Raw genomic sequence first — 22,558 nt, 5'->3', positions numbered from 1 at the left:
AAGATCGTGCCACTGCACTCCAGCCTGGATGGTCAGAGAGAAACTCTGTCTCAAAAAAAAAAAAAGTTAAACGTAATTTTTAGATAATTCACAGGGAACTTAAAGAAATTATAAAGATTCCATGTATCCTTTACTCAGTCTCCTCTGCCCCCACTAACATCTTGCAAAAATGTAGTAAAGCATACACCAGGATACTGACACAGTCAGGGTATTGCGCATGTCCACCTTCACAAGAATCCAGACTTTCCCTTTCACAGCCACATCCACTTCCCTCCAGCACCTCCGCTTGACTCTTGGCAACCATTATTTTCCTTTTTTGTGAAGTCTTTGCTTTTATAAAGACCCTGCTTTAGTGGTGGCTCGCGGCTGGAGTCTCAGCTACACTTCAGGCAGGGCCCGAAGATCGCTCGTGCCCAGGAGTTCGAGACTACCCTATGCAATATAGCGAGACCCTTTCTTTTTTCTTTCTTTTTTTTTTTTAAGGTCCTGCTTTGTCACAACCAGAAGGACACAGAGCCCAAAGTTAGGTCATGAGGCTTTGGCCTTGACACCAAGGGATGCTCCCTGCCGGAAGCAGCTCACCAAAGCCGGCAGAGAACCCAGGTTCCGTGGGGCCACGATGTGGGGCTCCGCGGGCGCCCCGGCGCTGGCCGACTTCCTGTCTCCTGGGTCAGATGCTGCTCCGCACTGCAGCTATGGTCGCATGCAGTGCCTGCCGAAGCCCGCAGCAGGAATGCTGCCTTCGGTGATTTTAATTTCACTTTTTTAATTCTCTCAATAACACAATCCGCGTTTCAAACTCCAGGGAAAAGAAAACGGAATTGGCTCCAGGAGGATCTGCAATCACCATCGGGAACTTTGGGAGGCTGGGAAGATGGAGCCAAACCAGTGTGTGGGGTGGAGGTGCGGACCTGGGGCGGCCGGCCTCTCCTACAGGTCTCAGGTCCGCAGGCCTGGCGTGCCAGCACCTGCCACGGGACTGGAAGCCCATTCCTTGACAACGCCTAAGGGGATCCCGTTGCTAGGGCTGTTGCCAAGGCGGGGCCACGAGGAGGGGCTCACTTCCGGGAGGACAGCAATTGGCAACCCGGAAGCGGTCGGCAGTGCGGCGCTGTTTAAAGATGGCGGCGGAGGAACCTCAGCAGCAGAAGCAGGAGCCGCTGGGCAGCGACTCCGAAGGTACGGATCCAAGGAGGGATGTCCGGCCCGGGCTAGTGGGGGCGATGCCGGGCCAGCTGTTCCCGAGGAGGGAGGGGAGGCAGGGCCGCTGGCTCTGGTGTCGAGGTGCGCGGGGGGTCCCTTCCTCCACCTCCGCTGCCTCCCCTCCCCCTCACAATGGAAGGAGCCACCGCCGCGACCCCCGGCCGGGAGGGAGGACGGGCGAGGCGGGCCAAGGGCCGCGGCCCTTCTCCATCGTGTGCGCCCGGGGCGGGGCCTGGGTCGCCCCGCCCTCTGCCCAACCCCTCGGCTCCCGGCTCCAGGGGCCCCGAGCCCTCTCGCCCCGGTCCTTGCAGTCAGGCTGAGGCCTAGGCCAGGGCCGAGCCCCCCGGCCTGCTCCAGCGGCGGCCCGCGCCGTGAGGGCCTCGAGTTTCGCTGGGCTACGGAGCACAAAGGTCCGGGCGGGCCATTCGGGATGTCGTAGGCGGCCCTGGGATGTGAGGGGACTGCGGGATCTGTTCCTGAGACCTGTGACTTTTTCTGGTAGAGCCGCCTCTTCTGGCCTTGCAGCCCCTTTCCGCCTGCCTAGACATTGTTAGTCTCCTGAGGAGATGGGCCTTTCAAAAATGGTCCCACTCTGTCTTTTCCCGCCTATGAGTTGGGCCCTGGGGACCGCGTAGGTCATTGGGTGGCAGGGACAGCTCTTTTGCAGAGTAGTGCGAAAAGGGTAGGTAGGTCGACGCCCAGCCAAGAATTTGGGATGGCGAGCCCCAAAAGGGCTGACCTTTAAAGTCTTTCAGCCCACGCATCTCATTTTCACCGAACACTTGAGGGAACGAGAAGTGGGAAAACTGGGCCCCGGAAGGGACTTGTTCAAGATGACATTAAGAGAGAGAGCCAGGACTAAAATTCAGGTGTCCTAACTCCTCACCGATAGCTAGCTGCTCACAGTGGGGTCCATCGGGTGGACCTGCCCAGCTGGCTGATAATCCTAGAGCACGTACTGGTATGCCTCTAAGAAAGGCGGGGGTACTCGCCCCATTTTACGGTTGAGTAAAGGTCTCTGCCATGTGGTAGCCAAGGAGAGGTATTGTGCTGAAGAACTCAGCCTGGAATTAGACAAACCTGGGTTCGACCACAGGTCTTTGCTAGTTGTGACCTCGGGCAGATTGCTTCACCTCTCTGCATTTGTTTTGTTAACTGTAAAATGGGCACCATTAACAATATCCAGGACCGCAAGAGGATGAAGGCGGTGATGGAGTAAAGTGCAGGCTCACAGGAAGCTCTCCAGGCCAGGACTCTGCTTCCTCATCCTGCTTTCCGCAAGAGACCACGCCTGGCCCCAGAACATTCCCAGGCTGCTGGGAAGTGATGTTAACGGGAGGAAGGGGGTGTCAGAGCTGGAAGAGCACACCTTAGGGGTACCACGGTGCACCTCTGCCCCTTCATTTTAAAGATGAGGAAATGAAAGCCCAGAAGGGGAAGGGACTTTGCCAAGATGACACAGTTGAGGTGGAGCACGCCTGTAATCCCAGCACTTTGGGAGGTTGAGGTGGGCAGATCACCTGAGGTCAGGAGTTCGAGACCAGCCTGGTCAACATGGCGAAACCCCATCTGTACTAAAAATACAAAAATTAGCTGAGAGTGGTGGTGCACGCGTGTAGTTCCAGCTATTGGGAAGGCTGAGGCAGGAGAACTGCTTGCATCTGGGACATCTGTAACATACCTGCTTCCAGATTCTAAGCCTGTCTTCCTGCCCGTGGGCTGCTCTTTTCCCTGGCCCAGCTGCCTGCAGTGGAGACGGCCAGGATCCCCTGTAATCTTTGGCTTTTTTCCTTTTTCCAGGTGTTAACTGTCTGGCCTATGATGAAGCCATCATGGCTCAGCAGGACCGAATTCAGCAAGAGGTGAGGGGCTGCAGTGGGTGAGGGAGGCAGTGGCCAGCAGCCCCATTGTGGAAATGCATAGGCTGGGCATAAGGCCTATTGTCTGTCTCTACTTTGGAAGCTCCCTCCTCCCTAGGCTATGCTAGGTACTGGTGCTTTTCTGGGGGTCGCTGTGCCACCAGGTGACCAGCCCAGCCCTATTGTAGTTATTCTGGCTGTTAGGCATGGGTCACTCCATCTCCCTGCTAGGACATGACAGATCCCTGCCTCCTCCAGATTGCTGTGCAGAACCCTCTGGTGTCAGAGCGGCTGGAGCTCTCGGTCCTATACAAGGAGTATGCTGAAGATGACAACATCTATCAACAGAAGATCAAGGTGGGAGCCTGGCCAGAGCGGGTGGGAAGCACCCTGGGGGCGGGGCAGGAGGGTGCCTGCTTCAGACTTGCTTCCTGCTGGGTCTGTCACCTGAGGGAGTAGGGTGTTGGAGGACACCTTTCGTTGCTGGTTCTTGAAGTGTGTAGGCTGAGGCCTCAAAAACACATTGATTCAATGCTTGAACCCAGGAGGTGGACGTTGTAGGGAGCCAAGATCACACCATTGCACTCCAGCCTGGGTGACAACAGCAAAACTTCATCCCAGAAAGAAAAAAAAAAGGCGGGGGTGGGTGGGGGGCGGGCACGGTGGCTCACGCCTGTAATCCCAGCACTTTGGGAGGCCAAGGTGGGCGGATCCCCTGAGGTCAGGAGTTCGAGACCAGCCTGGCTGATACGGTGAAATCCCATCTCTACTAAAAATACAAAAATTAGCCGGGTGTGGTGGCAGGTGCCTGTAATCCCAGCTACTCGCGGGGCTGAGGCAGGAGAATTGCTTGGATCTGGGAGGCGGAGGTTGCAGTGAGCCGAGATTGCAGCACTGCATTCCAGCCAGGGCAACAGAAGAAGACTGTCTCAAAAAAAAAGACATTGATTCAAATCTAGACTCTGCTACTCAGCTGCTGTATCCTTGGCAAGTCCTTTAGTGTCTCTAAAATGGGTGTTCTCATTTATAAAATAGGGACAATAAAAGCATCTTCTGGCTGGGCACAGTGGCTCACGCCTGTAATCCCAGCACTTTGGGAGGTTGAGGTGGGCAGATCACCTGAGGTCAGGAGTTCGAGACCAGCCTGGTCAACATGGCGAAACCCCATCTGTACTAAAAATACAAAAATTAGCTGGGAGTGGTGGTGCACGCGTGTAGTTCCAGCTATTGGGAAGGCTGAGGCAGGAGAATTGCTTGCATCTGGGAGGCGGAGGTTGCAGTGAAGCAAGATCCCGCACTGTACTCTAGCCTGAGCAACGGAGTAAGACTCCGTCTCAAAAAAAAAAAAAAAAAAAAAGGCCTGGCGCGGTGGCTCACGCTTGTAATCCTAGCACTTTGGCAGGCTGAGGCGGGCAGATCACGAGGTCGGGAGATCGAGACCATGGTGAAACCCCGTCTCTACTAAAAATACAAAAAAATTAGCCAGGTGTGGTGGCGGGCGCCTGTAGTCCCAGCTACTCAGAGAGGCTGAGGCAGGAGAATGGCATGAACCCGGGAGGCAGAGGTTGCAGTGAGCAGAGATTGCGCCACTGCACTCCAGCCTGGGCGACAGAGTGAGACTCCGTCTCAAAAAAAAAAAAAAAGCATCTTCCCATAGAGTGATTGTGAGATTGAGGGAGATGCAGGCTGGGCAGGAGCTGATGATCTTGGTGCCCATATGGGGGCTGACCAGGCTGGTGCTCAGTGGGGCAGGAGGGTTGCCAGAGGGCCGTTTCCCACAGCTTGCCTCCTGGATCTTTGTGGAGAGGCAGGAAGCGGTGGGGTTGGGGGGCCACAGATTTCCTCGAAGGGCCCTTCTGCATCACTCAAACGGAGGCAAACTTCACCACCCACTTTCTAGGTCTGTGAGCTGGGAGGTTGACATGTGAAATGGGGCCAGGCATGGTGGCTCGAGCCTGGAATCCTAGCACTTTGGGAGGCTGATGCCAGAGGATCGCTTGAGCCCAGGAGTTCAAGACCAACCCAGGCAACATAGTGAGACCTTGTCTCTCTAAATCAAAAAATTAGTGGGCATGGTAGCACATGCCTGTAGTCCCAGCTACTCAAGAGGCTGCGGTTGGAGGATCACTTGAGCCCAAGAAGTTGAGCCATGATTGTACCACTGCACTCCAGCCTGGGTGACAGTGAGACCTGTCTCTAAAAAAAAAAAAAAAAAAAAAAGAAATGTGACAATGGGTGTGTGGAAACAGTATCTGGTAGGCTCAGTGTAGGTGTTTAGTAAATGTTTCTCTTCCCCTGGAAGATGACAGATGCTTAGAGTCCTCTACTGGTAGGGGAGGCCTCTGTGGCCAGGTAGGTAACCCAGGTGATTGAAGGTGGCCAGGAAGTCAGGTGGTGAACAAGCAGGGCAGCTCAGCTCAGTATCAGCCAGACAGTAATAAGGAGCAGAGGCCCCTGGGGGAAATGGGAGTGTCCATACCTGTGACTCCATTGTCTCCAGATCTGTTTTTCCAAGAGAAGCCAGAGGTAACCACAGCTCCTGACTTCTAACAGTTGGCAGCTAATTCAGATTTTAAATGTGTGGGCCAAACACACCTGCAGGCCAGATCCAGCTGTGTGAGGTCTGTGCTCTGTGATCTACTGAGGCCCCCTCTCCTCAGGGAGCTAGATCTCCTCAGGGTGCCTGTGGAGAGATGAAGGCACTGGCTGTGGAGCCTGATGGGCCTGGGTTCCAGTCCTGGCCTCACCACTTCGAGCTGCGTGATCTCAGGCAACACCCTGAAGCTCTTGGATCCCCTGTTCTCTTCTCTCTGGGCGGGGACATTGTCTTCCTCACAAGGCAAGTGTGAGGGTTGAAGGAGATGTTACGGGGGGTTGTAAGCAGCGGGTTACAAACCCACTCCTCTCCCCATACAGGGGGTGAGTTTCATTCATTCATTCCTCCTATGTCACTGTCCTCCAGCGGGACCCCCCCATGTCATGGCCTGCCGCTCATGCTAGACCACCCTGGTAAAGTGGACAGGACAGGCTGGGCCCCAGGTTCTTCCCATGGAGTCATCAAACATTTGGATGTTCAGAGCATGCTGTCTAAGAGGCCTCTCTGTGCCCCCAGCACCCGCATTCTGTGTGCTGTGCCTGAGCCCACCTTTTCTCCCTGGGTAGAGAGACAGCTGTGGCAGCAGAGCCCAAGCAGGCCTGGTTGCAGAGAGCTCCTCTCTCTCTAAATGGGCTCTTGTGAGGATCAATTAGGGTGACGTTTATTCGCCCTGTGCCAAGTGCCTGGCACAGAGAGTGTGCTCACAGTGGCCATGGTGGCTGCTACAGTAGCAGTGGTGATTTGGGCTCTTTGTGGTCCTAGTGTGCTACTCATTTAACATTTATTGACAACAGACTGTGGTCCAGGCACTGTTCTAGGTACTGAAGATAGAGCGATGCCGACAAAGTCCTGCCCTCACAAAACTTAGAGTTCAGGGTGGAAAGACATGATAAGCCAAAGAGGGCTCTAGGACATGTGGGGTATCAGAAGGTGGTGAGTGCTGTGGAGAAAAATGAAAAGGGTGATCAGGGCTGGGCGTGGTGGCTCACGCCTGTAATCCCAGCACTCTGGGAGGCTGAGGCAGGTGGATCACCTGAGGTCAGGAGTTGGAGACCAGCCTAACATGGTGAAACCTCATCTCTACTAAAAATACAAAATTAGCTGGGTGTGGTGGCGCATCCTTGTAATCCCAGCTACTTAGGCTGAGGCAGGAGAATCTCTTGAACCCGGGAGGTGGCGGTTGCAGTGAGCCAAGATTGTGCCACTGCACTCCAGCCTGAGTGACCAGAGCAAAACTCCACCTCAAAAAAAAAAAGAGGGGATTGGGAGTGGGAGCATTTGCCATTTTAAACAGGGCTTGGTGAAGGCCTTGCTGATGAGGTGGTATTTGAGTAATGAACAGAAAAAGACCGGGGAGCGAGTTACAGGCGTCCGAGAGCAGTGCCCACCCAGGCCCGAGGCAAGAGGGCACCTGGATGGTTTGAGGCCAGCATGGAGGCCAGTGTGGCTGGTGCAGAATGAAGTGTTGGGGCTGGGGAACTGAGCGGGGCGGGGCGGGGTGGGGTGTTGTGGCGAGAGAAAGGACTCTGACGGAGATGGGGTGCATCTAGCAGGTGACTCTGGTCACTTTTTTTTTTTTTTTTTTGAGACAGAGTGTTGCCCTGTCACCCAGGCTGGAGTGCACTGGAGTGCAATGGCACCATCTCAGCTCACTGCAACCTCCACCTCCCGGGTTCAAGCGATTCTCCTGCCTCAGCCTCCTGAGTAGCTGGGATTACAGATGCCCACCACCATGCCTGGCTAATTTTTGTATTTTTAGTAGAGGTGGGGTTTCACCATATTGGCCAGGCTGGTCTTGAACTCCTGACCTCAAATGATCCACCCACTTTGGCCTCCCAAAGTGCTGGGATTACAGGCCTGAATCATCATGCCAAGCCGACCCTGGGCATTCTCGTGCTGGGGTGAGAATAAACTCCAGAGGGTGAAGTGGAGGCAGGGATACTGCCAGGAGGCTTGTGCAGTAAAATCTGCTGGAGGCGGGCAGCGGGTGGTGGAGGTGAGGAGTGAGAAGCAGTTGGATACCAGACATATTGAAGGGATGGATATGGTGATGGAGTCGGCAGCAACTGTAAGGCTTTGGGTGCTGTGGGTGACTGAAGTGGAGGAGCAGTTGTTTGGAGGTTGATCTCAGCTGCACTCAGTGGAAATGCCTGTTGGACAGTTCAGAGGAGGTGTGGTGAGGCTGGTAGATAGGAGGATTGCAATTGGAGTTGAGAGTTGAGATTCACACTTGGGACTATTTAAATCCTTGAGACTTTGGCTAGGGGCCATGGCTCATGCCTGTAATCCTAGCACTTTGGGAGGCCAAGGTGGGTGGATCACTTGAGGTCAGGAGTTCAAAACCAGCCTGGCCAACATGGTGAAACCCCATCTCTACTAAAAATACAAAAAAATTAGCCAGACATAGTGGCGCGCGCCTGTAGTCCCAGCTACTCAGGAGGCTGAGACAGGAGAATTGCTTGAACCCAGGAGGTGGAGGTTGCAGTGAACCGAGATCGCACTACTGCACTCCAGCCTGGACGGCAGAGCAAGATTGTCTCAAAAAGAAAAAAAATTGCTTGAGACTGACGTCGTCAAGAGAGCAAGTATAATTTACGTTTTTGTAGAGATGAGGTCTTGTTGTGTTGCCCATGCTAGACTTCAACTTGATCCTCCCCCCTTGGCCTCCCAAAACACTGGGATTACAGGTGTCAGCCACTGTACCTGGCCATGAGAGTGAGTGTAGTTTCAAAGAGGAAGCTGGCCGGGTGCAGCACTTTGGGAGGCTGTGGCAGGCACATCACATGAGCCCAGGAGTTGGAGACCAGCCTGGGCAATATGGTGAAATCCCGTCTCTACAAAAAATACAACAATTAAATGGGTGTGGTGGTGTGCACCTGTAGTTCCAGCTACTCTGAAATCTGAGGTGGGAGAATTTGCTTGAGCCTGGTAGGTTGATGCTGCAGTGAGCCGTGATCTTACCACTGCACTCCAGCCCAGGTGACACAGGAGACCCTGTCTCAGAAAAGAAAAAAAAGAAAAATGGAAGCTGTCCCAGGCCTGAGCAGGGCGGGGTAGGCACATGGGAGACAGCCCTCATGCCTGTGGTCACGTGGCAGGCACAGTGGCTAAGTGTGCAGTAACTGTTTCTTTTTTTATTTTTTGAAACGGAGTCTCGCTTTGTCGCCCAGGCTGGAGTGCAGTGGAGAGATCTCGGCTCACTATAATCTCCACCTGCTGGGTTCAAGTGATTCTCTTGCCTCAGTCTCCCGAGTAGCTGGAACTACAGGTGTGTGCTACCACGCCCAGCTAATTTTTGTAGTTTTAGTAGAGACGGGGTTTCACCATGTTGGCCAGGATGGTCTTGATCTCTTGACCTCGATATCTGCCTGCCTCAGCTTCCCAAGGTGCTGGGATTATAGGCGTGAGCCACCATGCCCAGCCTCAGTGACTGTTTTCTTGCAGGTGACACACCATGTCTTGAAGGGTGCTGTATGGTTTGGTGGCATCCCTGACCCTCAGAGCTTAGAGAGATGAGGAGTGGCATTGGAGGCAGGAGGAAGACAAGGAGAGGGTGGGGGCGCCAGCCCAGGGAAGGAGGCATCTAGGCAGGGCCACAGCCAGTGGTCTCAGTTCTGCTAAGGGGCCAGTGGGGGTGGGGGGCTGGGTTTGCCCTCTGATTGAGGGCGTTCAGCTGACCTTGGCTAGAGCAAAAGCCTCCCGAGGGAGAAAAGAGGTGGAGACAGCACGGACAGCTTTATTAGGAGTTTTGCTGTAAAGAATGCAGAGAAATTGAAGGGTAGCCAGACAGAAACGTAAAGTCCAGGATTCCCTTGATTTTAAAGAAGTAGCCGAATGTGTATATGCTGCTGGGTCTAAACCAGTAGGGAGGGAAAAATTGATGATGGGGGGACTTACTAGGAAAATGTCTTTTTTTTTTTTTGAGATAGGGTCTCACGCACTCTGTCACCCAGGCTAGAGTGCAGTGGTGCCATCACAGCTCACTGCAGCCTCGACCTCCTGGGCCCACACAGTCCTCCGACCTCAGCCTCTCGAGTAGCTGGGGCCACAGGATGCACCACCATGTGCAGCTAACTTACTTATTTATTTTTTCAAGATGGAGTTTTGCTCTGTTGCCCAGGCTGGAGTGTGATGGCGCAATCTCGGCTCACTGCAACCTCTGCTTCCCGGGTTCAAGCGCTTCTCCTGCTTCAGCCTCCCGAGTAGCTGGGATTACAGGCATGCACCACCATGCTGAGCTAATTTTATATTTTTGGTAGAGATGGAGTTTCGCCATGTTGGTCATGCTGGTCTCGAACTCCTGACCTCAGGTGATCCAACCACCTCAGCCTCCCAAAATGCTGGGATTACAGGCGTGAGCCACCGCATCCAGGCACTTACTTATTTTTTTTAGAGAGATGGGGGTCTCACTGTGTTGCCCAGGCTGGTCTCGAACTCCTGGGCTTAAGCGTCCTCCCACCTTGGCCTCCCAAAATGTTGGGATTATTGGTGTGAGCCATGGCGCCCAGCTTGGAATGATGTGCTTGAGCCTGAGGGTGGGGGTGGGCTAGTGTGGAGTGGAGAGGCAGCTTAGGTGGCAGCTGGAACAGATCCTCTGAGGATTGCGGGAGGAGGCCGAGGGCAGATGTGCTGGTGGGGGCTGAGGAAGAAAGACAAGTCATCAGCTGGGGGTGGGAGCAAGATGAGTGGGGAGAGGGGAGGGTGCCCAGGGAGTGAAGTGTGCTTGCCAGGTGAAGTGTGCGTGGTGGGTGGGCACCTGTAATCCCAGCTACTTGGAAGGCTGAGGCAGGAGAATCGTTTGAACCCAGGAGGCAGAGGTTGCAGTGAGCCGATATCGCACCACTGCACTCCAGCCTGGGCAACAAGAGCAAAACTCCGTCTCAAAAAAACAAGTAGAGGAGGGAGGCTGTTTCTAGCCCCAGGAGGGCTGCGGGCAAGGCCTAGAGGTGGGGGAACTCTTCTCAGTGTGGCGGGAGCGGGGCTGAGCTGGGCTGTGCAGAGGGCCCCAGCCGCCTGGCTGAGGCGTGGAGGCCAGCACTCCACCCTGGCCCTGACTTGCTTGCCCTGAAGTTCTCTTGTGCTGAAAGACCAGAGAGGACGCATTGCTCAAGGACAGATGCACTCACCTGTTGTTGTACAGTCCTGTAGGCCCCGCAGCACTTTAGTGACCCATGCAACTAGTTTGTCCTTAAGTGCCCAGCTTCCTGCCATCTTTTGGGAGGACTCTGGGCAGTGGGCCGCTCCCATTGCCACGTTCAGCAGCCTGTTTCAGGGTCCCAGGGTGGCAGATGGCTGCTGGGAGCTCGGTTGCCACCTTTGGAGTGTTACCTTTGCTGGGGAACATTTCCTTGGCCAGCCCCAGTTCTGGCCTGATGTTAACCTGTCAGGGTGGGGCTGTCTCTGCAGGACCTCCACAAAAAGTACTCGTATATCCGCAAGACCAGGCCTGATGGCAACTGTTTCTATCGGGCTTTCGGATTCTCCCACTTGGAGGCGCTGCTGGATGACAGCAAGGAGTTGCAGCGGTGAGAAGGGTGGGCACTGGGCACCAAGGCAGGTGGGTGTCTCCCTCCTCCCCGGGCGAGTAGGAGGTGCAGCTCCACCTGAGGGCAGGCGATGGGCTGGACTCTGGCCTTGCCAGGCGGGGCAGTGCTGTCTGGGCCCTGGTGTCTGGGCTGGTCGAGGAGCCCATGCTGGGCCCGCCTTTCCATCCCACCCCCAGGTTCAAGGCTGTGTCTGCCAAGAGCAAGGAGGACCTGGTGTCCCAGGGCTTCACTGAATTCACAATTGAGGATTTCCACAACACGGTGAGCCCTGGCGCCTGTCTTGGGCTGGGCCAGGGGTGAGGGGTTCACCTGGTGAGGACCACCCATCTCCTCCCCCTCATCTTGCCCTTTCTCCCTCGGTGGCTGCAGTTCATGGACCTGATTGAGCAGGTGGAGAAGCAGACCTCTGTCGCCGACCTGCTGGCCTCCTTCAATGACCAGAGCACCTCCGACTACCTTGTGGTCTACTTGCGGCTGCTCACCTCGGGCTACCTGCAGCGCGAGAGCAAGTTCTTCGAGCATTTCATCGAGGGTGGGCGGACTGTCAAGGAGTTCTGCCAGCAGGTGCCATCCCCCTCCCCTTTACTCTCAGCCGGGGGAGTGCAGTGGGTCCACAGGGCCTGGGGCGGGGTGCGGAGACCGGGGCCTGACCCGCACCTGTGCCACAGGAGGTGGAGCCCATGTGCAAGGAGAGCGACCACATCCACATCATCGCGCTGGCCCAGGCCCTCAGCGTGTCCATCCAGGTGGAGTACATGGACCGCGGCGAGGGCGGCACCACCAATCCGCACATCTTCCCTGAGGGCTCCGAGCCCAAGGTCTACCTTCTCTACCGGCCTGGACACTACGATATCCTCTACAAATAGGGCTGGCCCCGGCCCGCTGCTGCCCTGCTGCCCCCCTCTGCCAGGCGCTAGACATGTACAGAGGTTTTTCTGTGGTTGTAAATGGTCCTATTTCACCCCCTTCTTCCTGTCACATGACCCCCCCATGTTTTATTAAAGGGGGTGCTGGTGGTGAGCCGTGTGTGCGTGTCCCTGCTCTGCTGCCCGCCTGGCTGCTCTGTCTGCTGCCCCCTCCTCCCAGGTGGGTCCCCCTGCTTTTCACCTATCCACCCCTGAGCTTCCCCAACAGGAGTAGGTTTGAGGGGCCAGGCCTCTTGGAGGCCCCTCCTGCTTCCTCTGCTTCCTTCCCTGAGGCCCCCCCTTCCCTTCTTAGCTGGCTCAGGGGCTTCTATGGGATCCTGGAAGTTCCTTGGGGACTTGCCCAGGGTCCCAGGGCCACCCACACTGCATCTGCTCCCTCATAGGCCCCACCTCCACGTCCTGGCTGGGCTCCAGACCCCAGCTTCCTGCCCTCCACCAGGGGTCTGCATGGTTGGGAGTCCTGGGCGGAGGGGGCCTTTGTGAGGCTGGACCCGGCTCAGGGCAGGTGGAGGAGCTGGGCCTCCCACAGGGTGCCCCGGCAGTGCCATCCTGGTGGGGAGAGGGCAGCCTTCAAACGTGTGGGGTCCACAGTCCTCAGGTCTAGGCGGGGCTGCCGGTTCACCTCCCCATCCGCCCCAGGCCCCCTGCCTGTGCCTGCCTTGCACCCCCTCTGCTTGGGCCATGGTGTCTGCATTGCCTGCCTTTTTGCCTTCACCTCTTTTCTTCCCCGCCCCCTGCACATTCGGGGTCTCAGCCCCCAGGCTGTGAGCTCCTTGTGGGCAGGCCCTCAATAAATGTGAACTGCTGCTGCCGCCTCTGCCTTCCGCCTGTGCCTCTGCCCGCCTGGCTCACCGAGAGCTCTTGCCAGCCCCTTTCAGCGAAAGCATCTGGCCAGGGGCTCCATCCAACACCTGGGCCGCCTCCTTCCCCCCCAGTCAGCGCTCAGACAGTAGGAGCTGCCACAACGTGATCTTTATTAGGCTCCTCAGGGGCGGGGCTCGGACGGAAAGAAGGGGTGGCCAGGCCCAGGCCAGGCTGCAGGCTTTGGCGACCTCTCAGAGCTGGGAGCGGGGTCCCGAAGGCAGGTCTGAGGGCAGAGCAGAGTCAGAGGTGTCTGTGGGCGTCCCCGACCTCCCAGGCTGCCCCGTGGTTTCCCGCCCTGCTTGGGGGGTGAGCGGGGGTTAGTGGGTGTGTTAGTCTAGGGCCGGGGCCGCCGCACGGGGCGAGGCCCTGCTTACCGGTCCCGGTCAGGGTGGGCTGCGGGAGCCTCAGGCTGGAAGGCAGAGGACAGTGAGAGCCCGCCCCCAGGGTGGACCGGGGCAGGGGCGGGCCATGGGGCGACGCGGGGCACGTACCCACGGGGAAGTAGTGGGGGAGCCGGCTCCGGTAGATGTCCTCGTCCTTCTCGAGGAACACGCAGATGATCAGCCGGTCCACCTGCGCCAGGGGCTGCTCAGCCTGGGCCGGGCCGCCACGCCTGGCCCCAGGATCCTGTGACTGCCTGCCCCGGTGCAGGCTTTCACCTGCCTGGCCCCGCGCCTTTCACGGAGGCTCACGGCTGTGTGCCATCACCCCCATCTCGCCACCGCCAGGCGCCCTTGCGCAGGAGAAACAGGGAAGGAAGGGGCGGGCCTGGCCCTGCGCTCTGCACCCTGACTCCCTGGGCGATGACGGGGGCTGGTCACTCTGGCCGGGATGCGAACCCCACCCTCGCCCGGGCCCAGGACTCACCTTGTCCTTGTGCTGCTCCAGCCACTCTCGCAGCGTGGCCAGCACGATCTCGGCCGCCGCCTCACAGGGGTAGCCTGAGGCGGGTGGGGCGGGAGTGAGTCCTAGGCTCTGGCCCCGCCCACTCCCCCGTCCGCCCCGGCCCCTCCCGGCGTCTGGGTCCACCGCCCACTCCTGGCCCTTGCCCTTCTTCCAGACTCACCAAACACGCCGGTGGAGATGCAGGGGAACGCCTGGGCGGGGAGGGGTGAGAGGGGATTGGAACATTGTCACTGCGCCCCGCCTCCCGCCCTCCCCCGCGGGCCGTCCCTCACCACCGAGCGGAGCCGGTGCTCCAGCAGCAGGTCCAGACTGCTCAGGTAGCAGCTGCGGAGCTCTGCAGCCTGGCTGGCGCTGGGCTCCCCGTAGGCGATGGGCCCCACTGTGTGGATGACGTCTACGGGAGGCGACGGGGTCAGACCGGCGGGGGTCTACGCGGTCCTCAGCTCCCTCGCTTCCCCCTGCCGGCCTGGGCAGAAGGGGGCAGGAAACACCTTTCCCCCCAAGCGCTGAGCCGCCTCCGCGAAGGCCCCCCCCCGTGGGCCCCCTCGAGCCTGAATCCGCACGCGCACAGCGCCCCGCGCCCCCTCCCCATATGTGTATGGGCTCGGCTGAGACCCGAGCGCGAGTGTGGGCGCGAAGGCGTTGCCCCCAAGCTCCATCCTCAGCCTCCACGCACGGTCTTCCCCATCTGCTTCCTACGGGGTGCGGGGTGGGGGCCGGGTCTTGGCCCTTAAGGTTAAGAAGGGCCCCCTGAGGAGGTCCCCAGCACTCCTGTGGGGGCCGCACCCCTGATGTCCCAGTGACACATGGGCGCCCTGTCTGCGCCCCGCAGCTGGGGGCGCGTCGGGGACTCACACTTGGCCGGGAGCCGATAGCCGCCGGTGATCTTGGCCTTGCCAGTCTCACAGCTCTGCAGGGTCCGGCACTCGTCGGTAAGCAGGGGGCCGCCGGCCCGGTGAATGCAGCCGTCCACTGCGGGGAGGGCGGGCGGGACTGAGCTGGCCTCGCAAGGCTGCGGCCCCGGGGTGACCACCCTCAGTCCCGAGAAGCCCCTCGGCGGTGCGAGGACCCATGCGGCGCCGCGCCCCAACCCCGTGGCCTCCAGCCGCTGCCTCCACCCCGCCCGGAGTGTTTCACATCTGGGGAAACCGAGGCGCAGAGCGGGACGGCCCTGGGCCTGGCGGGAAGTGGCGCAAGGAGGCCGGCAGGGGGCGCACGCGGCCCACCCTGTCCCTAACAGGCCGCGCCGCCAGGGTTCAGGCAGGGCGGCTCCGGGAGGCGGGGGCCGCCGGGGCAGGAACCGCCGCCCGAGCTGGGATGACGGGGAAGTTTCACCTTCCTCCCCGACGCCCCTCCCTAGCCCTGTCCCGGGCGCGCTGCAGGGCCCGCGACCAGTCGCTGCCTCCGCCCGGGCCTCAGCGTCGGTGCGATCCCAAGGCCCACCTTCCCAGGCGGCGCCCCACCACGGGGCGGCGGCAAACCCTAGGACCCATTTTGCGGATGAGGAAACAGAGGCCACCTTGTTACAGGGTGATCAGATCTGTAGCTGGAGCCTGGGTCTTCCAGCCGCGCGGGGAGGTGAGCCCGACGCCTGGGCCCGAGTCTCCTGGCGCGCCAACCCCTGCTGGTTAATGAACCGCCTCGTTAGCGCATCCGGCTTAATTGCGGCCCCGCCTGGGCTTGTTTATCCGAGGGCGGCTCCAGGGCCTCGCGAGCGACCCTGGGGACCCGGGCGCAGATAAACAACTGGGGCGCAGCGGGAGGCGTGGAAGAAACGCTCCAGCAGCCCAACCTCGCCAGGGCACCGCGCAGGAGAGGCCTGGCCTCAGGCAGGCCGGGGTCCAGCCCGGGCTCACCTCTCATCGGCTGTGAGATCCTTCCCCTTCCCCTCTCTGGCGTCCACTGTCTCATCTGGAATACCGGGACAGCGACCCTCCCACAGAGGAAAACGCTGCGCGCTGGCCGGAAGGACAGGGCCCATCTTTGGCAGTTCTGATCGCTCACGCCAGGAGCTCCTCAGGCACCAGCTGCCTGGTGCTCACAGGCGGGCATCAAGAGAGGACCATCATTCCCCATTTTGCAGATGGACAAACCAAGGCCCCCTTCTCCTTCATCACCTCAGTCTCGGCACAGTTCCAGGGATGCCAGCTGGCTCACGCCCCTTTCTTTTGCTGTTTTCTCTTGTGCCCTGGGGGCACAATTGAACCTCATTCTGCAACTTTACTCAGAGCTGGCACCAGGCAATTTCCCCCAGCGTCCCAGGGATGGGTGGGCAGAAAGGTTAGGGGAACCCTGAGAACGGCTCAGGCCTGGATCCCTTCCACCTGCTCCTCTCCTCTGCAGGGAGAAAGGCAGCTGTAGCCCAGGGCGAGGCTGAGATGGAGCAAGAAGGCAGGGCCCAGAGCGGGCGTCCAGGCTGGAGCTCCCAGTGCTGGGAAGTGAGTGTTCCGAATGGGGTGCCGTGGCTGGGCTGTGGAGCTGGGCAGCCTGAATTCAAATCCTGGTTCTGCAAGCCACAGATGTGTGACCCCTCACATATCATTTAACCTCTCTGGGTCTCAGTTGCTCCATCTGGAAAATGGGATAATAGCACCCACCTCAGAGCTCATTGGGCTGTTGGAAGGATTGAGTGAACTAACTTTGTAATGTGCTTAAGGCAGTGCTTGGCAGTGCTTGGTCATGTGAGTATATCCTGTTATTAACAACAGCGTGACAGTGTGGGCATGTTCGGGTATGTGTACATCAGTGTGATGGGAGGTGGGTGCACACAGGGTGTTCACAGTGTGTGTGGGTGAGCCCAGGGACCTGTCTGAGCTGGCCCTCCTAGGAGCCTCCTGGGTCCTGCCCTAAAGGCCTCAGCCACCTGGCACCCGGCTGCTCGAAGTCTCTGGGGCCTAACCGCCCTGCAGGCGACCTCGGCCAGCTGTGGGGGCCATGCGGAAGTGGAGCTCAGTGTTTCAGGGATTTAATGTTTCCTGCAGAAGTGGACGGGCCTGCAGCCAGGCCTTTGGGGCTGACCTGGGGGCGCAAGGGAGGTGGAGGGAGCTGGAATCAATGCTGGCAGAGGGCTCAGGCCGGATGCCCCCTCCTCACCCCCAGCAGTTCTAGAACAGAGCCTGGGCCAAGTGATGGCTCTGCAGGGGCCCCAGGGAGGGGCTCCCCTAAAGCAGAGATGAGGGACAGGTCACTGTCAGCCCACTGCTGCCCCACCCTCACCGCAACAAGCTAGAGTGCAGCTTGGCCCCTCCTGCCTGCGTGTCCCTCCCTGTCCACACACCAGCCTTCTCGCTGTCTCCCCTGCGAGTGCAGAGGGGAACCCTCCCACCCTGCTCTCCTTAGCCATAGCCCCAAAGGACCCCTCCCACACACACTCCCAGAGCCCCCTTAGCTCTGCCCTCCAGGCCCTGTCCTGGCTCTTACCTGGGGCTAAGCTAGGTCCTAGAGACTCAAGCTTCCTGGGGTCCCATTCAGGAGAGATGCCCTTCCTTCCCTCTTCCCTCTTCCCACCCCACCCCAAGGCAGCTGGAAAAGACCAGCAACCCTGGTGGGAGGTAGGGTATTCCCAGTTCACAGGAGCTGATCAACCCTCAGTCTCCTCTCCAGGGCCCTCAGCACCAAAACAAACCTCCAGGCTCCAGCTCAACCCTCACCCCAAGTCAGCAGAAAACCTGGGGTCTTTCCTGGGGAGACAGAACCCAATTGGGTGGCGGGGCCCCCCTGAGATGTTTCTCCATCAGGTCAAAGATGAAGCCTTCCTCCACCTGTGGCCAGAAGATGGCCCCTAAGGCCCCTCTGCCTCCTCCCTGCAGCCCGTTCTTCCCTCCTCCCTCCTCTACCGTTAAGCTCCCCCTGATCTGGCTCCTTCACATCAGCCCTCTGTCTCACTATATCATCCAGGCTGGAGTGCAGTGGCGCAATCTTGGCTCACTGCAACCTCTGCCTCCTGGGTTCAAGTGATTCTTATGCCTCGGCCTCCCGAGTAGCTGAGCTTACAGGGGCGCACCACTATGCCCAGCTAATTTTTTGTATTTTTAATAGAGATGGGGTTTCACCATGTTGCCCAGGCTGGTCTTGAACTCCTGACCTCAAGTGATCCACCCGTCTCGGCCTCCCAAAGTGCTGGGATTACAGATGTGAGCCTGTTTTTTTTTTTGAGACAGGCTCTTGCTATGTTGCCCTGCTTAAGCCTCCTGAGTAGCTGGTATGACTCACCCCCCGTGGCCTTTGTCAGCCTTCTTGTTGGGTAAGCACCTGCATGGTGATTTACAGCCGCTGCCTTGTTATTTTTCCTGTTTATAGAAGAAGAAACTGAGGCACAGAGAGGGAAACTTGCCCACACGGCTGGAAGGTTGGGCTCCCAACCTCGGTGGCTCTGCTTCCTCTGGGACCATAAAAGGGCCTCACCCTGAACCACTCTGGCTGACTGGTTCGAATGGCCCCCTGTCCACGCTCTTGGGGAGGCAGTGTCTCCCCACGTCAGCACAACCCCTCCCAGCAGGGGGGCTGCCCTGGTGGCCTCTTGTTGCACAGTGTTCTGAGGCCACTGTCTTTCTGGACGGGTTGGCTGCTCCCAGCGCTGACGGCTCCCTCCATCCAGCGGGCCCTCCCGTCTCCTTCGTGGGCTCTCGTTCCTCAGGCCGCTCCTCAAATGCCACTGGGGCTCTGTCTGACCTCGCCTGAGCCTGGAGGAACCTCTCTCTGCCCCAAGCCCTGGCCCCTGAGCGGCCCTTGGCCCTCCGCCCCATCTTAGGCATCTCCCTGCTTCCCTGCTTTGCTGTGGTAAAGCCCTGCCTTCCAGCCTCCGCGGCCAGCATTCAGCCCAGCATCTGTGCGCCTCCCATGGAAGGATGTTGAGGAAGGAAGGAGGGCTGGGCCAAGTGATTGCCTGTAGCCCCGGGCATTCCTGGGGCAGTGGAGGGCACCAGGAGCGGGCAGTCCTCAGAGCCAGCAGGGGCGGAAGGCAGGCAGGCTCTGGTGGGGCCATCCGCCAAGGTGCTTAGGATGAGTTGGCCGCTATTTAGGGTGCTGTAATATTCATGAAGGGAAGATTAGATATTTAAATTTATTCAGCAATAAATGCGTCTCAGTGGGGGAGCATTCCTCATGCTAAACAAACAAGCAGGCAGGGGCTAATTAATTATTTACAGGAACATGAGGAGGCCTGTGGCCCGGGGGACCAGGAGGGCAGCTGTGCCCCTGCCGAGGGCAGGGCACCCCAACCCGCAGGCCTGGACCTGCTCCTGGTCTCTCTATGCTCCCCCATTCCCCCTACCATCCCGTGGGGCTGGCCCACGGTGTGCCCTCTTTGGGATTTCTCTTCCCAGAATTCCTGGCCACGAGATTTTGCTGGTGGTTTGGAGCAAGTCACTTAACCTCTCTGAGTCTCCGAGCTCTGGCCTCAAGAGACTGGTGGGGGCTGGGAGGGGTGGCTCATGCCTGTAATCTCAGCACTTTGGGAGGCTGAGGTGGGAGGGTCACTTGAGCTCAGGAGTTCGAGACCAGCCTGGACAACACAGTGAGACCCCATCTCAAAAAAAAGAAAAAAGAGTGGTGGGGAGCACTGAGATACGCTGGGAGGTGTCAAGGGGGATGGGAGACTGAGGGCCAGGGGGGTTAAGCAACTTGTCCAAGGCCCCACAGTGAGAGGAGGAGCAGAAACTAAGATCCACATTATTTATTTATTTATGTATTTAGTTAGTTTTTGAGACAGTTTTTTGCTCGTTGCCCAGGCTGGAGCGCAATGGCGTGATCTCAGCTCACTGCAACCTCCGCCTCCCAGGTTCAAGCAATTCTCTTGCCTCAGCCTCCTGAGTAGCTGGGATTACAGGTGCATGCCATGATGCCTGGCTAATTTTTGTATTTTTAGTAGAGATGGGGTTTTGCCATGTTGGGCAGGCTGGTCTCGAACTCCTGACCTTGTGATCCGCCTGCCTCGGCCTCCCAAAGTGCTGGGATTATAGGCATGAGCCACTGCGCCCGGCCAAGACCCACATTATTAACCCTCATCTTACAGAAGTAGTGATAGGCTCAGAGAGGCAAAGCCACTTTCCCAGAGCCACACAGCAAAGTGTAAGGCCTTGCCTGGGCAGCTCTTGCCCCTGCCCCCCACCTTCCTAGACTCCTGTGGGCCCCAAAAGCAGGGAGGTGAACAGGAAGGGGGGCCTGGGCAAGGTTGTGGGGGTGAGTGGGGCCTGGGCTGGCTGGGTATCCAGCCTGCTGCCCTGTGACTGCAGCGTCTGACCCTGCGTCTCAGGTGCCGAGTCTCATACCTCTCTGGCTCAACCTCACGCCTCTGAAATGAGCTTTTGGGGGCTGTATGGGAGGATCCCCTTTTTACAGATGGGAGGCTGAGGCTCAGCCGCGGACTTCACAGGCAGGGGATTCCTTTGCCCTGTCATGCTCTTGGGGGCCTTGTACCCCAGGGACCGGCCACACTGCCAGGGTGGAGATGCCCCTGAGAAAGCAGCCAGGAGGGCTAGAGACACAGGGCCTTGGGGAGGCAGAGGTGTGAGCTGGGGGTTGAGGCAGGGGTGTGCCTCCCCTCCAGCCCAGGACGGACCAGGGGTCTGGGCTCCAGGGACCACTCCCGCCTGGACGGGCTGGGCACAGCCTGGAGGGCATTGGCAGCCAAGCCTCAGTGCAGCCCGTGCTGGTTTCCCTCTCCGGAGGAGGGCTACAGAAATACCATATGCCAAGGCAGAAAGGGGCCAGGCTCCCGGGGAAATGCGGGAAACTGAGTCTCTGAGAGGGTACCAACTGCGTCAAGGGCAGACATCTGACCTGCTGCCCCAGGCTTTTAACCCTGCAGAGGGAAGGTTTAGCCACAAAGCCTGGATAAGTGACCTACCCAAGGGTCTTGCGCTCTCTTCTCTCCCAGCCCACTCCTCATTCTCCACCTCTGGCTTCTGTTTAACTCCTAGGCCAAGACCTGAGCAATATCCCATTGCCGGAACCATCTTTGCTTCTGCTCACACCCTCCTGGTCGGCCATTCAATCAACAAACTCTAGCCAGCCCGGGCTCTGTGCTAGGCTTGGGCTCAGCCCAGTGGGGTGCAGAGCCCATCCTCACCAGGCCCCACCCTCTCGGTGCCAAGGCGGGTGGGTGCCCCAGGGAGAAGATGGATGGACAACAGTTCTGTGATGTGATCTGAAATTCATTACGGGGTGAGATCAGCTCCTTAAATGGGGATTTGAAAACATTAGGGCTTCATTATGTACACAACGGCAGTGCCTCATTCATCATGCAAAAATCACTCCCGTTATTAAAAATCCCTGTGGCAGCTGCATGCCGGGGCTTGGTGGCATCATGCCTGCTGGGGGCAGAGCAGGAGCTCCACAGCCCTGCCTGGTCAAAGCTGTGGCCACGGGACAGGGACCCAAGTCCCAGCCTCCCTCTTACACAGGGGCCAGCTGCCGGGTGGGGCGGGAAGTGAGGTTCAGCTCCAGGGACTTAGCGCCTCAGTTTCTTCATCTGCAAAGTGGAGATGCTAATGATGCCTCCCATAGGGCTGGGTGAGGGTGTATGAGATTCTGCAGGGAGAGGTTCAAAGGGTGCTGGTGGCCATGTCGTAAGTACTGAGAATGCCTGGCTGCCGTTGGCACCATCATCATCAACTGGGGTCAGGCAGGGGTGGCAGGAAGGCCTGGGGGCCTTTCCTTGGGGAAGGGCACGCACCACCTGTCATAAAACCTCACATGGCTCCCAAGGGTACATGGAATAAAATCCTCAACTCCAACAAAGCTTTCAAGGACTCTCTGGGGCTCCCTGCAGCCTCCCCCTCAGTTGAATTCACTACCTCCTGCGCCCCTCCTACTGGTTCCAAACTCTACCATTCAAAAAATGCGTATGAGGGCTAGGGGGCGGCGTGCCACGTGCCAGCCCTATGTAAGGGCCAGGAGTCCTGTGACCGCAATTCTAGGGACGGGACACACAGCTCTAAGTTGGGGCGTGGTGAAAAAGGAGAAGGGGAAAATGGAGCTGGACCCGAGGGAGGAGGGAGGGGCGGGCGCTGTTCAGAGGATGAGGTGGCCCCTCCGAGGAGGTGGCATTTGAGCAGAGCCCTGAGTAATGAGAAAGAACCGGCTTTGGAAGGGGATGGGGAGGAGAGTCCGGGATGAGAGTCCGGGCGGAGAGCTCAGGAAGGGCAGAGCCCTGTGGCGGGAACAGGCCGGCGGGTGAGGCTGGGAGGGAGCGCTGCCTCTACAGGACCTCCTGGGAGGTGCGAGGAATCGCGCAATTGGGAATTGATTCGAGCGCGGTGGGAAGTTTCCAGCAGTGAAGGGACGTGTTCTGGTTCGGCCTCTGGGCCCTCTTCCTGGCACGCCCTTCCCTTCTATGCTGAAGCACAGCCCCCACCCCTGCTCTGTGCCAGACAGCCCCACGCCAGAGGGTCCCGGCACTCACACCCTGCACACACAACACCCACCAGACTGGCACAGGGACAGGTGCGGGGACTGCCGAGCCCTTCGGGCTGCCTGCTGCTTCTGAGCTCAGCCCTGCTGGGGAGGGGAGGGCCGCACACAGCCCCGCCTCCAGAGGGCCGAGGCTGGCCACAGGCCACGGAGGTCACGTTTATCTGCTCGCAGAGCAAGGCCACGGCTAATCGGAGCGGCCGGAGCTGAGCCTTTTCCTAGCGGCCGCGGGAAGCAATCACGGAT

General features: G+C 58.6%; 2 protein-coding genes across 8 annotated transcripts in view; one reads left to right on the top strand and one right to left on the bottom strand.

The window, feature by feature from the left end:
• Positions 1–109: 109 nt before the first annotated feature.
• Positions 110–12,943, top strand: OTUB1 (OTU deubiquitinase, ubiquitin aldehyde binding 1). 2 transcript variants are annotated; one of them, XM_054441238.2, is made up of 7 exons: positions 110–1,179; positions 3,004–3,065; positions 3,321–3,419; positions 11,065–11,183; positions 11,381–11,465; positions 11,574–11,768; positions 11,873–12,943. In XM_054441238.2, the coding sequence occupies exons 1-7, from the start codon at positions 1,122–1,124 to the stop codon at positions 12,068–12,070; spliced, it is 816 nt and encodes a 271-aa protein (XP_054297213.1). In that variant the 5' UTR covers positions 110–1,121; the 3' UTR covers positions 12,071–12,943. The 2 variants fall into 2 exon arrangements, with proteins under 2 accessions (XP_054297213.1, XP_063526917.1); XM_063670847.1 differs by having other exon boundaries at positions 11,574–12,943.
• A 144-nt stretch (positions 12,944–13,087) lies between these two features.
• Positions 13,088–22,558, bottom strand: part of MACROD1 (mono-ADP ribosylhydrolase 1) — a 170,396-nt gene continuing 160,925 nt past the window's right edge. For 2 of the 6 annotated variants that reach the window (XM_054441234.2, XM_063670846.1), the window contains 7 exons: positions 14,756–14,872; positions 14,173–14,294; positions 14,061–14,091; positions 13,862–13,935; positions 13,486–13,567; positions 13,369–13,403; positions 13,088–13,217 (listed from right to left, as the gene is read on the bottom strand). In XM_054441234.2, coding sequence (XP_054297209.2) covers positions 13,399–13,403; positions 13,486–13,567; positions 13,862–13,935; positions 14,061–14,091; positions 14,173–14,294; positions 14,756–14,872 — 431 coding nt within the window. In that variant the 3' untranslated portion in view covers positions 13,088–13,217; positions 13,369–13,398. Of the gene's footprint in view, positions 13,936–14,060; positions 14,092–14,172; positions 14,295–14,755; positions 14,873–22,558 lie in introns of all 6 variants that reach the window. The other 4 variants (XM_054441233.2, XM_054441235.2, XR_008492587.2 and 1 more) reach the window with 3 other exon arrangements.

This window comes from Pongo pygmaeus, chromosome 9 (genome assembly GCF_028885625.2).
Source record: "Pongo pygmaeus isolate AG05252 chromosome 9, NHGRI_mPonPyg2-v2.0_pri, whole genome shotgun sequence".
In the NCBI taxonomy this organism is placed as follows: domain Eukaryota; kingdom Metazoa; phylum Chordata; class Mammalia; order Primates; family Hominidae; genus Pongo; species Pongo pygmaeus.
Note: the sequence above shows the minus strand (reverse complement) of the source record. Positions and strands in the feature narration are given on the sequence as shown.